The sequence below is a fragment of the Apteryx mantelli genome, chromosome 5, assembly GCF_036417845.1.
Source record: "Apteryx mantelli isolate bAptMan1 chromosome 5, bAptMan1.hap1, whole genome shotgun sequence".
In the NCBI taxonomy this organism is placed as follows: domain Eukaryota; kingdom Metazoa; phylum Chordata; class Aves; order Apterygiformes; family Apterygidae; genus Apteryx; species Apteryx mantelli.
The window spans coordinates 58,116,917-58,134,549 of record NC_089982.1 but is presented as its reverse complement, the minus strand read 5'-3'; the positions used below and the strand labels follow the sequence as shown (position 1 = coordinate 58,134,549).

At 34.4% G+C, this 17,633-nt stretch overlaps 1 protein-coding gene across 15 annotated transcripts in view; it reads right to left on the bottom strand.

Annotated features, from left to right (window-relative positions):
* Positions 1–17,633, bottom strand: part of FRYL (FRY like transcription coactivator) — a 179,859-nt gene that overhangs the window by 25,250 nt on the left and 136,976 nt on the right. For 12 of the 15 annotated variants that reach the window (XM_067298073.1, XM_067298074.1, XM_067298072.1 and 9 more), the window contains 12 exons: positions 16,519–16,723; positions 15,489–15,610; positions 14,832–15,022; positions 13,839–13,933; positions 12,269–12,876; positions 11,508–11,605; positions 8,995–9,165; positions 7,802–7,942; positions 5,233–5,430; positions 3,844–4,005; positions 3,479–3,553; positions 1,812–1,988 (listed from right to left, as the gene is read on the bottom strand). In XM_067298073.1, coding sequence (XP_067154174.1) covers positions 1,812–1,988; positions 3,479–3,553; positions 3,844–4,005; positions 5,233–5,430; positions 7,802–7,942; positions 8,995–9,165; positions 11,508–11,605; positions 12,269–12,876; positions 13,839–13,933; positions 14,832–15,022; positions 15,489–15,610; positions 16,519–16,723 — 2,243 coding nt within the window. The remainder of the gene's footprint in view (positions 1–1,811; positions 1,989–3,478; positions 3,554–3,843; positions 4,006–5,232; positions 5,431–7,801; positions 7,943–8,994; positions 9,166–11,507; positions 11,606–12,268; positions 12,877–13,838; positions 13,934–14,831; positions 15,023–15,488; positions 15,611–16,518; positions 16,724–17,633) is intronic. The other 3 variants (XM_067298068.1, XM_067298082.1, XM_067298081.1) reach the window with 1 other exon arrangement.

Genomic DNA, 17,633 nt, shown 5'->3' with positions numbered 1-17,633 from the left:
GTATGATAGATATTTGGAACCCAAATAAAAATCTGTGTCTTAAGTCACCATTTGTAAATTCATGAGTACAACAACAAACTTTGAAGTGCTTTGTCAACCTTCAACGATACATCCAGTAAGACTGAAAACCTAATCGTTTCACTTTGCCAGTTTGCAGCCAGTTACTGCAATACCACATCTAGTCCCAAACTTGCAAATATTGGGTTCCAAAACTGCTCAAACGGATTGTCTCGTGCAGTGACTTAAAAGGTTAGCCTTACGCTTTAAATATGCGAAGCAAACAAAACTTTTTGTGGTTTCTCTTTCCTCTCAGTGATTTGTTTTGCTCCAGAAAAGGGGTAAAATTATGCCAAAGCAAAAAACCACCACTAACAAAGTACTGCTTCTGTGGGGCAAAAGCACTTACAGCACTTAAGTTTAATCTGAATATTACTCAGATTTTAATTTAAAAGCCACAGTTCCTACTGCTAACATTTAACTATTAGCAACAAGGAACATTCTATATTTTTGATGAAAAACTAGATATTTCCATCAAGTGCACAATTTAAAAGTGATGCCCTAAATTTGTACATTCAGTGGGCATTTTATTTTTTTTATTTTGCAAGTTTAGCACTTCATGTTGCATATAGGCAAGAAAGAAATTGTTTTCGTTCTGACCTGCTATTAAAATAATAAGGAAAATGAAGGTAAAAATTAACTTAAGTTTGGCAAAGTTCAGCTTTTGACATCCTACCTGTAAAGCCCCACCTAGGTATTAAAATAATGCTTTACTACTGAGTCTTGATGATTCTGAACTGTTTGTCTACTTACATTTAACATAGGAAATTGTATCTGTTTAGGGTGAAGTCACATGTATGCAATAGACCAAAATGAGCCTGTAATTTTCCTAGAAGATGCAAATATTAGCAGAAGTGAAGCAATACACAGGAAGCATGAAGTAAGGGAGATAAACCTAAAGTATTATGGAAGAAAGCAAGATTCTGTAGAAAGAGCTAGATAAATCTGGAGAAGGATAAAGATTTTAGAGTTTAGATAGGCTGATACTCTTTTTGGTAGTCTGTTGACTCATGACCAACAAAGGTCTCCATGACTAATTCAATATTTTGTATAGACTAACAAAAAGTGAAAGAAACTACTGAGTATTCAGCTCTTCCTGCTTCTCCCCAGTCATATATTTTTAAGCTTTCTCAAATTCTGGTCTGAAGCCTCTTCTTTATCCAAAATAAATAATAATTGTTAATGGGATATTTAATATTTCTTGATACTTGATTTCATTTTTTACCTCCCCTCCTTTTTGACAAGAGGAGAAGCAGAGGAAACATAACAACTATGACAAACCAGATATAATGCAAAAGTCACAATGCAAGCAATTATGATGACTGAGTGAAATAATCTAATATAATGAGATAGTATACCATACAGTTTATAACTATTCATGTTTTAGAAATGTAGAAACATATCAGGAACAAAGATTATGCCATTTTCTTAAAGTATTGTTCCATAATTAACTTTTCTACTACAATGTACCCAGGCGGTCATCCTGTCACTGGCTTATACTGTGATATCACTTCACTTTCAGATTAAGTCCCTGAATCAAAAAACCCCAACCATTTGCAACAACTTCTCTTTATCATTGCAAAGTTTTTGACAAGGATTTTTTTTTATCATGCAAGTTAACATCAATCATGTCATAAATTCTTCCCCACTGGATTAGTTAGAAGAGCTGCTAATTCCTTAGAGTTGCACCAACATAACCTAATTTTTAGAACATTCTCAAACGGAAGCACACAGAAGAAATCCCAAGGTCTCACCTCTGCATCTTCCAATTCAACATCTAAAAAGTCAAAGTCTTTAAAAACTCCAAATTGTTGTTCACTGGTATTGTCTTCTACAGCCACTTCCTCCTCTTGAATTACTTCTTCTGTAGTTGAAATAAGACTAGTTTGTTGGTCTCCAACTTCCAAGTCTTCATTAGAAGAAAACACAACCTGCAGATAAGGGCAAAAACAGAAATAAAAACTTCCAACTTCTCCATCTCCGAAAGCCAGCCATTCCGCTTCCCACAGTTTCATGGCAATAGTGGCAGCTTAGAACGTACAAATATAATGATGATACAAGGGCAGGCACAGTCTGCAACTTATTTCAAGGCTAGATGTACTTCAGATTACATCCGTAAACTAATGATATCATTCTCTCCTTAATGCAATTGAGGAGTGCAAAAGTACAAATAGATACAGAAAACTATACCCCTGAACTTTCATTTTCATAACCACAATGTTAAGATCAGAAAATCCATCATAATAATCTCATCTGCATGACACAGGCCGTATCATTTTCACCTAGCAATTTCTGTGGAAGAACTGTGTACCTTTTAAAAATCCACCCAGTGATGACTTCCAGTGATAAAAATCCCGAGGTTTAATCAGCTTCACAAATTACAATTTGCTCTTTATTTCCATCTGAGATTTGTTAAATTTGTTTAGCTTCAGCTTTGAGGCATCTTATTTTATTACATACTCCTCTGGTAGATTAAAGGTCCATCTACCATTAAAACTTTTCCCCAGCTAGGAACTTTTATGTCACAAAGAAAACAATATCCTAGATGATAAGCAGACTGTTCATATTATTTTAAAAGCCCTTAAATATCATCACCACAATTAAGCTTAGTATGCTAATGGTGGTCTTTCCAGTAATTTATACAGAAGTAAGGCCATCTCCCTATTTTTACTCAATAGTTAGACATTCCTACTAACATCCATGTTAGTCTGAAGGCATGTGATCCACCAGTCACATTCAATGGTATTTCCAATACAGTATCAACATCCTTACAATCCTCAGCCATTGCAACCACTTCTCTCTAAAACACAGCCAGACCTCTTATTTAAAATGGGTTAGAAATTTACTCAGAACATGGGAGACATAGTTCAGTGGCCTCTTCTAGGCAAAACAATAAAAATTCATATGTGCAGCATAAAAGACACAACACACTATTCTGGAGCGGCAGTGCAGTACTGCCCTCCTGTGAAGATGTAAAATTTTGAGAAAAAGATTTCAAGGTTATTCTGACCAGCAAGATCCAAGGAGCTGACGAGAGGTCAGCTAATTCAGTTCAAGGAGGGGAGATTTGAGTTCCAATCTAAAGAATTTTTTAAAACTTGTTTTCACATCCACCTAAGATAAAAATAAGAATTAACCCTATGAATGTATTCTTGCTTTACAGGTACTTTGGTTTTGGCTGAAAAGTATTGTTCTGAATCCAGTCTAGTGAAGAATGGTGCCCAGTGGACTTCTTGAGGAATAAAAGTAATTCATTATTCATGATTCCATCTCTCTTTAATTTTTTAGCTGGATTTGTGAATTAATGAACCAAAAACAGAATGTCAAAACCTCTTTTCTCATAACTTCACCAATACCTGAATACAATAGCATTCTCATTACCAGGATTTAGAAAACAAAATAAGACACCACCACCACTTACTGAAGGATTCTTGGGAAGCCCAGATTCTGGTCCACACAGAGAAAGCACATTCATTAGCTTCTCCCTCGTTCTTCTCTGAAAAATACACAATAAATAACACATAGCAAAGCATCTATTAGAGGTCCAAGTAAAAATATAAAATGTCTGGATTTTTGAGTTGTCATTTCACATGCAGAGGTTCTCTAAAACTAATTTTATAGGTTTTTCTCTTCACTAATACTAACTTTTAGCTTAAGGTGTATCAGTTTACTGTTTTGCTAAGACCCAATGTATATTTCGAATTAAACTTCTACATATATTTTGATTACACATTCATAAACACTACCTACATTATTTGCTTACTATGCCCAAGACACATAATGTACCTGAGATAGCTGCGGTCTCTTCCAGCTGACAGGAACTAATGCATTTGAATTGGAGCCTGATGAAGTTGAAGAAGTGCTCCGGGTGACAGCAATGACTTTTGGCTTCCCATTTCTACCAGCTGCGCTGTGTTGATCACCATATTTATTCCCAATAATTGGTGTCTATCACAGAAGACAAATACTTGCTTAGAATTCAAATCTGTTTTAATAAAGACTATGTATTTAATTTTAGAAATATTAATATTACATAAAATACAAAGTGTTTGTTTGAATTTAGAAGTCCATGCCTAACACACCAACACTGAGCACCCATACAACATTGGTACACTCATAAACACAAAGCTGAATACTTCTACCCTACCCAAAAGACTACCATTCTGCCCTTTCGTATTTTCTGAAATGGACAAGTTTCATACCAGGAATCTAGGCATTTTAAAATACACTTTAAAAATAACTGTGTTCCAAGTTTACAAGAGGTAAAGCTTTTCTCTGGATGCATTCATAAATATTAACAAATCATTTCCACACTCCAGCAACCTCACTAAAACACATACCCCTTTGAAAAACAAGGATCACATTCATTCTTTTTGATAGCAAATGCTACTCCAATAAATTCTGCAGGAATTCATCTGGTCTGTCATTTATCTGCATGCACTGAAGTTTCCAGTAGGGAATTCTCCTAAAGAGAGGACTCTACCAATTTAATTAAGGCTAAGACATGCATTATCTAGGATTAGTTTCAACCACGAGCCCTTATTTTTGATTCCTTCTAAAGTTTCTACAGTTTTCACATCCTTACATTATACTGCAGTCATTTGCCTATGCCCTCTTCTTCAGACATACAAAGAATATCAGCTGTACTAATATATTACTTTCAGCTCTAATGTATCCTAATTTTCTTTTCTTTTTTAATCACAGAAATTTGTTGCAAATTGCATCCATTTCACACTTACATTTCTATATTCTCTATCCTCTTCTCTCCTCAAAATTTTTTCCCCCTTTGCAAGTTAGGCCAAAACTGGAACACAGGATTTTAATCCTCTCAGCCCTTGAATGTACAACCCTTCATTTGGTAAAGGCCAGGAACGTTCAGATACAAAAAGCATCAGCTGCATTAGCGTGGCTCTTTGACTGAGCTGAAATACCTTTACAAATAATCCTATTGACTTTAATTAACTCTATAAAGATATTCAAAGAGGGAAAATAGCAAAAACACAACATAAGAGAATACAAAGTTTATTTTTCAGTATGACTCTAATTATGTTTCAAGTATGTAAAATTTGATCATATTTATTTTAGTACATATAAACACAGAAGACTAAGAGAAAACAAATCTGAGTTTGCAACAGAGAGTCATTACTGTATTGTAGCTTAAACTACAATAATTACCTCTGATATATCAAAATGAAAATCTAAGGTCTTCCCAGGTAGCTCCTTGGAGACATTATTAAAAATTTTTGTGAAAGAGATTTCAGGAGAACCTATGTCACCTCCGTAAGACTTTGGAATATCATTAGGTACAACAAGGCTTGCTGATCGAGACACCACTAGTTTCAAAATATTAAGGGCTTCCTTCCAATATGGACTCTAAAGAGAATGCACATAAATCACAAAACAATTACTTCAAAAAATACAACAAATTTTAATGTAGGATTTTGCACTTAACATCAGATGCCAATATCCTAATTATAGATCATTTTCAGATAAGCTCACATCTTTAAATATCGGTTTTCATTATCACACATTTCTAAGTCTGGAAGACACAAAGCAAAACATGAACAAAATACGAGTGAGTCAATCCAGGCACTGAGTAATTAACAACAAATGAATGCACAGTAACTATTATATTCAAGCATTAAAGCATGAGATGGCTTGAAAATGTTTGTGGTCTGAACACAGTATGATAGAGACACTTATGTGACATTTTGTACCTGATAGAGAGACGAACTTTTAGTGGACTGATTGATTTTAAAATTCCCAAACCCCAAAGTTCTAACATTCTACTTTGGACTGAAAGGCTTTAGCACAAGCAGGGCTTCAGAACTTGAAATGCCAGAAAGGCAGCAGCCAGGCACCCAAGTCATTCGAGGGAGGGTAGTTAGGTCTAGCCAGGCTTACTAGATCCAGTTCACAATGCCAGCCACACAAGATCTCGATGTATTTTACCATTATCTCAAGTATCAGCTCTCCATGCCCCAGAAAATAAAGCTGATAGCATTTGAAAGCAAAACAACTTCTACCTCCTGGCTTCTTTCATTATTTTATACTTAAGGGCAGAGTAAACTGAATTTGAAATACATACAAATATTTTGCATTTTGTATTTCCTCATGTGTTTCAAAGATCTCAAACAAAACAAAAGCATTTACATGGTTTTTATATAGCATAAAACTGACATAGTGCTTAAAAAAAAACTAGGACAAAAGTATGAAAATATAGAAGGCAGAGCTTGAGCTAAATGTGCTCTCCTTAAAAAGATCATGAAGGTAGAGTAAATAACTCAGCAGCTTCAACTGCAGAGATTATGGAGTGAGGAAGAGAAGAGACATGCACCTTGGGAGGGTTAAGATTTACACTGCCGAAATGTTAGAACTCTACCTGCAACTCAACTATTCCAGTTTCTGAAATTACATGTAAAACATCTTTTTATCAGGATGCCACGTTTGTTACAATATTTTTCCTTTACTGCATTAAAAAATAAACACCACTTTCAAGGCTATAAGCAGTACATGCGTCTTTGTAGGTAATGATGGCCTTCAACAACCTCCTGTGCATCCTAAGTATAAAAAGAGTAGTCCCAAACTTGAACCATCCTTTAGCAACTTACATTGGTTAACAGGCATTCTGACTACAGCATACTAAAAATCTGTTTAGTAGCATCACATTTAAATGCAACATGTTCATTTATAGTCTTCTCTTTTGTTATCTAAATTAACACATTTTATCCTATCAAAAATGCATGCGCTTCTCTGGAATATTCTTTCACTGCCACCAGTATTTTGACAGCTAATATCTTCTAATTAAGATTATATTCCACGGTGGTATGGGGTTGGAGAGAAAGCTCACCTAAAGGTTAGAGGTGAAATGAGCAGACATCAGGCCATAAAAAATACAGCTGCACTAGTCATTCCATTTTGCCTAATGCACTCCGGCAGAAGCACAGCGTCTGAAGTACGTATCTATCGACAACAAAATGTCTGGGGAACACTACTCTTTCCGGGTAATTATGATTAAACCATTTGACTGATCTACATTTAGCAATAATGGAATTCAGGGATAAAGAAAGGGAGGAAAAAAAATGAAAATGTTGTAGACTGAAATGGTTGTATGCTCCAGGCATTTTTTAAAAATCTTTCAGCAAAATGCTAGACTTTCCTCCAGGGTTTTCAGTAAATTCTGTTCCAAATATGAAAGAGCAAATTACTTAGGGCAAAATACCATTATTTGTCTTTTGGGGACTGTCTTTTAACAAAAAAATGCACTTGAACTCATGGAGATGGAACTTAATGTTTCTCTCAGGGACAGATACTCTGGTGAAAATGATTCAAATATGTATTTAAGTGTAAAGCTTCCTTTTGAAAAAAAATACACTTAAATAAGAAATTTCTATCTACAGTATTCAGCAGTAAACATGTTTCCTTATTTAAAGAGTTATATTTTAAAAGTTGAAGGATCATCTTTCATGACTACATATACAGAGTACCCTACATTTGCAAATAGATGCACATTCACTCAGGTAACTCATCCCACAAGATGTAAATCAAATTAGAGAAAGAATATGTGTATAATGAATTAAATACATAGGTCAGAAACTAAAATACTATGGAATTTGACATTGAACAACTATTTTTAAAACTACAATAAATTACTTCACTACACTAAAAAAAAATTTAAGTGTAACTTCACTACCACTTTGATAATAAACAGAAAGCATATTTTATAGTTTTTCAAAGTACCTACCTGAACATATTTACCAATAACTTTTATGATCTCCAAATTAAACTGTTTCACTGGTGCTGTGGACAGGTCAATATGACTCAGAAGACTATAAATGATCTGCAGTAAGGACTGTTGCATACTGGATAACCCTTTCTCTAATAGCTAAAAAAGTTTTTAAAAACACAGAATTTAATTAGAGTGTTTAATAGTAGTCAACAGTGAAAATGAACATTAAAATTTAGTTACCCCCCCAATACTTATTTCTCCCTTCAAGAAACTTTAATGTACCACTTCATGTTTTTCAACTTTGTTTTAACCTAAAAAGAAAATGCAGTGCAAAAGAACTACATTATCTATCCTAATTCAGTTTTACTCATATTAATTTTCTTCATTTATTAATAGAATTTTGACAATAGTTGTAAGCATAGACCTAAAGCACATAATAATAAAATGCTTCTCACTAAGTTGAAGAGTTCTTGTAAATTCGAAAACCCAAAGCTGCATGAAAAATAATTACATGCAAGTCTTACAGAAGTCTGGCATATAATATCTTAGGAAAGTACATATAAATTCACACATGAGAAAGAGCAAATAATTAAAAAGTTATCATTATCAGTTTGAAGTAATATAGTTCACATTATCAGTTTGAAGTAATGTAGCTCAAGGACCAGGTTCTAAAAGCTCTTCACACAAGGTACTTTCTTAAAGATAACAGTTTTGCATACAAATGACTGACAGTCATGTACTGAATTCTGAAATTTAATTCTTCTTTGAGTATATACTATGCAATATTTACAATTGAATTTTGAAATTAGTTTTTCAGTTGTGCTAAGGGCATCTTTAAATGGGTATTTGACAAAAAAAAAAAAGTGCTTTTATGATTTACACTAAGTTTATTTTGTTAAAGCCAAGACAGTGTGTGTATATTTTATTCATGTGGCACAGATGATAAGTATCTCTTACAGAACACTACTACCACAAAAAGGGATCTTTCATTAGAGGGATTACAATTTCAAGGTAAACTCAAGGTTCCGTCCTTTTGTGCACTAGTCATCCCTTTGCCATATACTAGAATATTTTACTATTATTCTCCATTATGGAAGATATGCCCTTTTTCCAATATTCAGAATCATGAAAAATAACAAATTGGCAGTGAGTAAATATAAAGTTTATCACAGATTGTCAAAACGAGATACACTTTCAGTAAAATTTACCTCTGCAAGATAAGTTACAAGGTTAAATGTGGTATCTGAGAAGGAGTCATGCAAATATCTACAAACTACATTAATCCAGTTAGAACAGTCTCTGGAATAACTGTGTGTACTGTATAAGCTCATCATATGAGCCAAATTGGCAAGAGTTGGTGATTTCTCCTCTGCACAAACCTGAAAAGCAAAAAGCAGATATAACTATATTAGAGATGACCATTTTTAACCTAAGTATTTACAAGTCATTATTTTTTCCCAGATTTCACTGTAGTTTCCAACAACTGAAAGCAAACTACAAACATCTACAATTTCTGCTGAATTTTTAAGCCTGACAACTTACTTTAAAAAAAGTAGAAAGAATTCTTTAAGATACTTAAAATTGCTTTCCAAAAAAAAAAGGGGGGGGGGGAAGTGTACCAGGTATTAAAACTTTAAATACTGAAAATACAGCTCCATATTCCTGCATGGGTAACAGCTGCACTCAGTGGGTATTCATTCATAAGCCTTGACCTGTCTCTCTAGCATGGCCATTCATCTTTCTTCTTTGAAACCTAGGCCAACCCTTTTCTCCTAGCCTTGCATTTATCAGAGCTTTAGGAAGCCAGTAGTAGCTGTGACAGTTGTACTGTGGCATGCATCCACAGTCTTTTAGGGGTTAAATCATTCTCTCACATGAAGAGAGTCAAAAGAGAAGACAAGAGAAATCAGTACAAGTTCTGACAACTAAGAGATTCCTAAAAGAGCACCATGAATAGAATAAACCTATTGAGATATTTCCTGTATCTCATGACTAGAAACCACATTCTGAATTCTTTACTTACAATACCCTATTTTGGGGAATCTGTGTCTTCAAGTGGCACTAGAATTTATAAAGATTCATATATAAGGGCTTGTGCATACACTTAAGCTTTACATTTTTCCTTTTTTAAAAATCAAAGAATAATATCATTAAGGGTTTCTGAAATCTGACAGTATGGATCATATCTGAGTGGACATACTGAGTCAATGACCGCTTCCCTTCCATTTCTTACTGCACAGGCAGCCTCCTACTCACAGCAATGGTTGAACAAATCCCAGTAGCACTTTCAGTGGCAACTACAAAGCTTGCTCAAAGAAAGACTACAGATTATAAAAATGAACACTTCCCTAATACTGCAGCCTTAAGCGGCATAACTGTTTCCCCCACAAAAATAAATGAGACACAGACCTCGTCAAGCACTTCTGTTTTGTACATCTCCTATTCCCTAGCACAGGGTGTGTTGCTGTTTGCCCCACTCTCCTTCCCCTCAGGATGTCTCACCTTTGTTCCCCCCACCCCTTGCAGCATTCCCTGCCACCTTCTCCTTTTCTCTATCTGTTTCTCTGGACATACTGTCTAGCTGCCTTGTCCCCTTCTCCTCTGGACCTTCCCCTCCCTTTGGTGGCTGGCAGTTCCATTCACACTGTAGGTTCCGGGGCCTGAGGACAGTTTTGTTTCTTCTTCTCCTCCTATAATAATAATAATACCTATTTCTTATAAAATGTTTTATCAGTAGATCTCCAAGCATTTTAAAAAAGGAGGCCAGAATCAAGGTTTCTTGGTTTTCCAATCTACAATAGCAAGTGTGGCAAAGCAAGCAACTTGAAATGAGTACCTGGCAGGCCAGTAGGACAGCCTGGAATAAAATACGAGTTTCCCTGGTCTTATTGCCATCCTACATTAACCAGCTCAAGAATTCAAAATCTTGTGCTGTTATCATCACCAGCACTGGTGGTAGAGGTAAACGTTCCTAGCTAGTAGCACAGGTATTTATGGGACAGCAGTAACTCTTGAATTCAGGCCACATATTACTTTGAGGTAACTTGCACACTGTTAAGTGGTTTACATACCACAGTTAGGGAAGCCTATATAGGGAAGCCTATGACTGCTTTGCCTATAACAGACAGCACTTTCTTATTCCCTTTCCCACATTCTTCCTTAAAATGCCTGCTGGCAGACCAACATGCCACCAGTCTGCCTGGGGACTGCTGGTTGGCATCCTCTACTGCTTTAACAGACACTGCAGTTCAGAAAGTATTCAAAATCTCTGAAGGTTAATCACTATTTACAAATAACAGAAAGAACAGAATACCTTTTCTTCTCTACTTACCAGTCTGAAAGGTAAGGTTCACTTCCTTATGACAAGTAAATTAGGAAGTGTGCTTAAGAATTAATTGAATTTATGTTTAAAATTACAAGCTGCAGACTCAGAGAAGTTAGAAAAAGTAACATATCATTAATAATAAGTACATTTGTTCTTTACTTCTAAAGTTTACAGAATAAGCTAAATGTGCTTTCTCATTCACAAAGGGAAACTCAGGGGTTGATATGAAGACCAATTATATGAATGAGGGCTGGATCAGATCCTTAAAATATAATTTTTTTACATGATTCTATTAGCCATACAGAAAAGTATTACATAATGGAGTGGAAAATAAAGAAACAACACTGGTAATAAAAGTAAACTTCCGAATACTCCCCAAACATTATATTTACATACCTTTGCTATCCTGTCAGCTGTTTCTTTACAGAACTGAGTTGGGTTATCAAAATGTTGGATCAGATGAGGAAGTAAGCACAAGATGTTTAGGGGAAATCCTGCACACAAAATATAGTTATATAATCCCTAATGATTTTAATAAGACTTCACTTAATGTGGAGTGATGTGAACATTCAATAGCTTTCTAGTATTTAAGAACCTTTATAGCATGACTTACATACATACACATACATAAATACATAATATATATACACACACATATATATGTGTGTATATGTAAAATGTGTGTGTGTACACATATGAATAAAATGAAAATTAAATCATCATGTGACCAATTAAGCAAAACAATTGAGAAACTCAGTATCTTCAAGCAGTACAGTGATATTGTTTCTAAAAGGTGTAAAGGTTAGAAACAGTACTAAGTCACAAGGTCACATTAAGATTTGTGGTCACAAGGTAATTGAGCTGTTTAGCACAAAATCATGAAAATTAATACACATGCTCTTAACTTGTAAACAAGTTTAAAGTTAGTAGTCAACATTCTACCAGATAAAGTTTTCATGCAGTATTTCTTGGCAGATAATCATCATCTGTAATGTACTCCCACTATCTAGCACTGCAATATCGACAAATGCAGAGAGCATTTAACTGAGGGGTGTTTTTTTTTTTTTTAAAGACAAATGTATAATCACTATTAATTTTGATTACATTTCATTTAACGAAAAATACATTATCATTATCTATACATTGACTGAAGATACCTGCTAACTGAGAGGGGTCCACCAAAGCATGCTTGGAAATTGTGATGAGTTTACTGAGGAGGTGAACTGTCATTTCTTGTGTAGATGCTGAAGTAAAGCCTTTTAGGAAAAGCTGCTGAAGGCCTGGAAAGTTATTCCATTTCAGTTTATTCTGCACCTTTTCTATCTTTTCCCGACTCTCTGACTTATCCAGAGGCAAGTGAATTAGCAGTTTGTTGAGTAGTTTGAGAGCCAAAAGGTATTCATATTCATAATCTGACTCTAGCAATGAAGCTGCAATCCAAAATATGGTAGCCAACAGATTGACAGGATCAGTAGTGTGCTGCACATCATACATCCCTCCCTCTCTCAGGGAGGAAAGGCTTCTAGTCCTTGCCAAACTTCCACCATGATTTATCCTTCCATCCATTATATCCAGTGTGTTGCTCCGTCGACGGTCACCTCTCCGCTCACTGATTAAATTCAGTCTCAAAGAATTACTCCTTGTATTGCTGTAGTATCCCAGACAACTGCCACTAATAATGGGACTTGTGCTTAGATTTATCTGTCCAGTGCTTTTCCTGTTAGCTGCGTACTTGTTTCCCATTACCGAATCATGGTATGAGGTTCTAAAATAAAAAGCAATATTAAATTTTATTCCATGAAAAATACTTTTAATAACATACAGCTTAAAACTAGGAGGAAAGGAAAAAGGCATTTGATACCAATCACATATATACACTCTCAGGGGATACTCTGCAGCATCTCTGGAAGAGAATTATAACTGTGGCATAAGACAAGACTGTAGCATCCTGTTACCACTCTTACAAAAATATATTCATCACAATCCCAGTAGAGCAAAATAATGACAAGGCAATTTAGTAAAATTAGGAATATTAGCTTAAAGCATGTAAAAAATCCCTATGAATGAATATCTAGCATTCCAACTTACTTCCTTACATATGTGATAAGGGTAGAGAAATGAGGGAATTAATAAATGAAATTACTTACTTGTTACCTTATTTTTCCCTGAAGTAGCTGACCTAGAGAAATCAACACCTACTGGTTCTCACATTTAAAATAGGGAGAAATAGAAGAACTTCCTAGAAATTTCAACATTTTCAGAAAACCTTGCTATGAAATGAAACAAATGGGATTGTATGCATGTTCAGGTTTTTTTTTCCTGTTGGAAAAAAGTCATGGAGCTAACCACCCACTCACACTCCAATGAGACATACAATTGACTCTTGACTCTTCAGTTACACTTCTTTCAAACACAAACAACAAATCTGGGGCCTAAGAAAGATTAGCATTTGCTGTAACTAAAGAAATTTAGTCTATATTAAAATTACAGTACAAGTATTTTTTGCAGTACAGAAGTTTTCATCTACAAAGCTTAAATCATTTTCCAAGAATTGGTGCCATTAGCTTCATTATACATATGGGAAAAAATAGGCCACTGAAGAACATCACAAAAGAGCATACAATTTGGATACAAGTGTTCTGCAAAGATGACTTGAAATAATCAAGTAAATCAGACTTTTAATAATTAAAATGTACCATGTACTAGTGTACTAGTATAAGAACTTACTGAGAAAGGGCAGAAAGCAGATCGTAATGCTTCATGGTTTCAGCCAATGTATCAATAGCAGACTCTAGAGTCAGAAGCAGTTCTATGACAAAACCCTGGAAAAAGCCACAGTTCTTCATAAATTATACAATAATTTAGATAATAAATTCACATGAATAATTATAAAATATTTATTACCGATAGTATACATAATATTTATATTTAAATTATAACTCACATTTACAAGTAAAGATCACAGAAAATCTACTAAGTAGTGATATAAAAATATAAAAATCAGCATTAGTTATTAAATTATTATCTTCATGGTTCAATTAGAGCATAACCTTGACCAGACAGCTCAAATTAGCACTACTTCTTCAAGACAGGGAAAAAAAAAAAAAAAAAAAAAAAAAAGTAAAATGACAAAACCTTTAATTTACTTCTAAATACTCACAAAATTCATTTAGATTTGCATTATTTTTAAGGATGCATGTATCCTTGGGGATTTAGACTCTCATTTTGCAGTTTTAAAAGGTCAGATCCAATTCTTTAGAATACAATAACACCTAGTAAGTTGGATAGCTGTAACAGTTTATCAGGTAAGTTTTTGAACACCTGATTTTTTTTTTTTTTTTTAATATGGCTGATCTCACGACTCTCAAACTATGAGGGACATGGTATTTTCAGGAAACAGATGAATCAAATTCTTTGAAAATTCCTGTTGCTGTAGAGGAAAATGTGCACAGCTAAATCAACATTTTTTCTAGTTTTATTAGGTGAAAATTCAGAGTGTGTCATGATTAAAACTGTTTTAATATTCAGGATATCTTTATTTAAAAATAGAAAGCTTTATCAATCAATCAAAAATGTTTCAAATCGAAATGCTTTTTAAATCCAAAATGCTTCAAAATTTTACTGTCATTAAAATAATAAAATTAGTATGTCATTTAAATTTACTTAACTTTCTAATAAAATTGGGGATTGGGGGGATAGGACATGTAAACAAACAAATACCTGAGCTTCTTCTCCTGCATCTCCAACAGTTTCTACTAATCTGGAGAGAACATCAGAAAGTGTAGATGCAGTAAGAGGCTGCTTCAGAGCCCTGAAAATCTGAAAGGACCTCCCAGCATAGTGTCGAGAGGAGCAAGAAAGAGCAGTCTGCAAAGCAACTTCACTAAGACGGTGCTCCAACTGAAACCCTCCTACAAGAGCAAATAATTATTCAAGTAACACAGTGCTTTATAACAAACAAAAAAAATTGAATTTTATAAACAGTAAAATGGTCAAAGTCATTCCTAATTTTAAAACACCCTCATCTATGACTTTCTCCTTTTCTCTCTAGAGGTATTCCTCTCAAAAATCTTTCCAGCCCTATGAACTTGTATTCCACAGACTTGGAGAGAATAAAACATTTATGCTTTGAATAGTCGACACCCACAATATATTAATAAGATATTTAATCTCATCCCTGAAACACTGCATTTAAATCAGATGTCAACAGAAACATGAAGTGAACTGTGTAATACACACGAGAAACCTCTATTACCAGAAGCAGGAAGCTATCACCAAGCGTGGATTTACAGGTCACCTATAAACTTGCATGCATTTGAAAAAATTCATTTAGTTCAGACTTACATTCTACGATGTATTGACTGTTTTCTAACATACCTGAGCTTGCCTGTTTAAATATAGATACCACGTGCTTTAAAAACACAGTTAACTGTTCAGCACTCTTTATATTAGGGTTCTTAGCTGAAACATCTTCATGATTCCAAAGCGGCCCTCTTTTCCTAGAAATATAAAATGGAAACAAGTATGACATTAATATTATTTAAATGTTATTTTCACCTTAAGTAACTGCAGAAGAATCTACTACCTACCACATAAGCAAAAACATTTAAAATTGCAGACACAAATTGGGAAGAAGTGTGACAACTGTTAATACTACACAACGATGCAGAAGTTAAGACAAGGTGAAAAGCAATAGATTGAATCTAACCAAAATAATAGCATACATTTAGGAAGGGTAAACATTTAGTTATTCTAACAGAAAATCATTTACAACTGACTCATTATATTTATACTTCTTAAAACAACTTCTCCCTTCCCATCAACACACCACATTATTTTAATTTTAGGACCCATTAAAAAGTCCCTTTTTTTGTTATCATGGTTCTCAGAAAGTTTTTGACTAATTAATTGGTATTTCAGATTTACATGATCTTAAAAGTTTATATAAACTATCATATGAATTGCATAAGTGTTGTTTGTTTTACAGTTGTTCTTCACCACTAATTCCTATTTTTCAAATAGGCAGCGCTCTACTATTACTAATCGTTAAACTCCACACAGATCTTGTAGCTCCCTAACCATCATGATGTACTAGATCCCTAATCCTTCAGTATTTTTCTGCCAGGATGGAAAAGAATTTCTATAAAACGCATGGCAAGCAACTACAACAGATCTGTGTAGAATATGCCAATAGACTTTTAAACTTAAAGGACAAGAGAGAGGGCAAAACTATTGGAAAATTAGGGTTGTTTAAATGCTGTATTCTATAAAAACACTTCAGGACTAGACTCAATCTCTTACTGGGAATAAAGCAAAGAGAAAAGTTAGACAACATCATGCTAAATAAGAATTTCAGCATGTTTCTATAAAATACAGGTCTTGACAATAATCAAAATTAAAATTTTACCTTGAGGTAATAAATTCTATGAGAGTTTTCACTTTTTCATCTTGCTCTACTGAAATGTCAACCTCATTGAGGATGGTGGTATGCAGATGAGAAATGGCTGCACTTGTATTTCCTAAACTGATGCTAGAAGAGGTAGAACTTGAACTAAGCCCTGAGTCTGTCATTGGGGAGGGCTGGTAATCAGGTATAAAATCATTAACGCCTGCTGAAATAAAAACAAGATTATTATGAACTCTTAAATTGATGGTTTCATATTAAATATATAAAAAGAATAATTATCCTGCTAACAATTAATAATTTAGCAAATAAAATAATTTCATGGATGCAATAATTACAATGAAATCAACAGCAAGTCCTGTATGTGCAAAATCTTTGCATAACTGGACCCTTAATAAGGAACAGCCAGGTCCTTCCTTAGAACCACCGTATTTTGCTCCATTTTGTATCAGTAATATGGTGAAATGGCAGATTCTCAGTCTCTAAGGCATCTCATCTTAATAATAATTTACTTTTTTTTTTTTGTCAAAACTCAGTCCACTATGACAGCAATTTAAATCAGTGAAGACTAAGTATTAACTAGTGAACCAATTCTAATTATTTCTATTTAGGGTATTTCCGGCTACACAGAACTTCTCTGAAGCCAGCTTAATCCAGTTCCTGAAAGTTTTTTCTGTCAGTATAAACAATCATGTAGCAATATAATACAACCGCAGTAACTCCTCACATTACACCTAAAGCTACAAGGTGCTGGACAAAGTAAACTAACAGGGAAAAGAGGGTCATGAATCTTTGTAACATTATAAATAAACCTGAGACTCACTGGCATCTGCCATAAATTTGCCTACAGAGCCACAAGATGTGGATTGAGACATTAGCTGCTTCAAAGAAAGTTTTAAATCAGCTTGCTGGAACTTGTGCACAAAATTGCAAAGATTAGGAACAGAATGATTGAACAGGTCACCATACAGGTGCACCAGTAAAGTTCCACAAACAAGTTTATATAAAAGAATTGCTCCACTATGCTCACTTCCTAATTATAATCGCTCATTGCCATAAATATCAAATTGACAAAATACTTCTGGTTAGTGACAAAGCCACTTCTGATGTGAACAAAA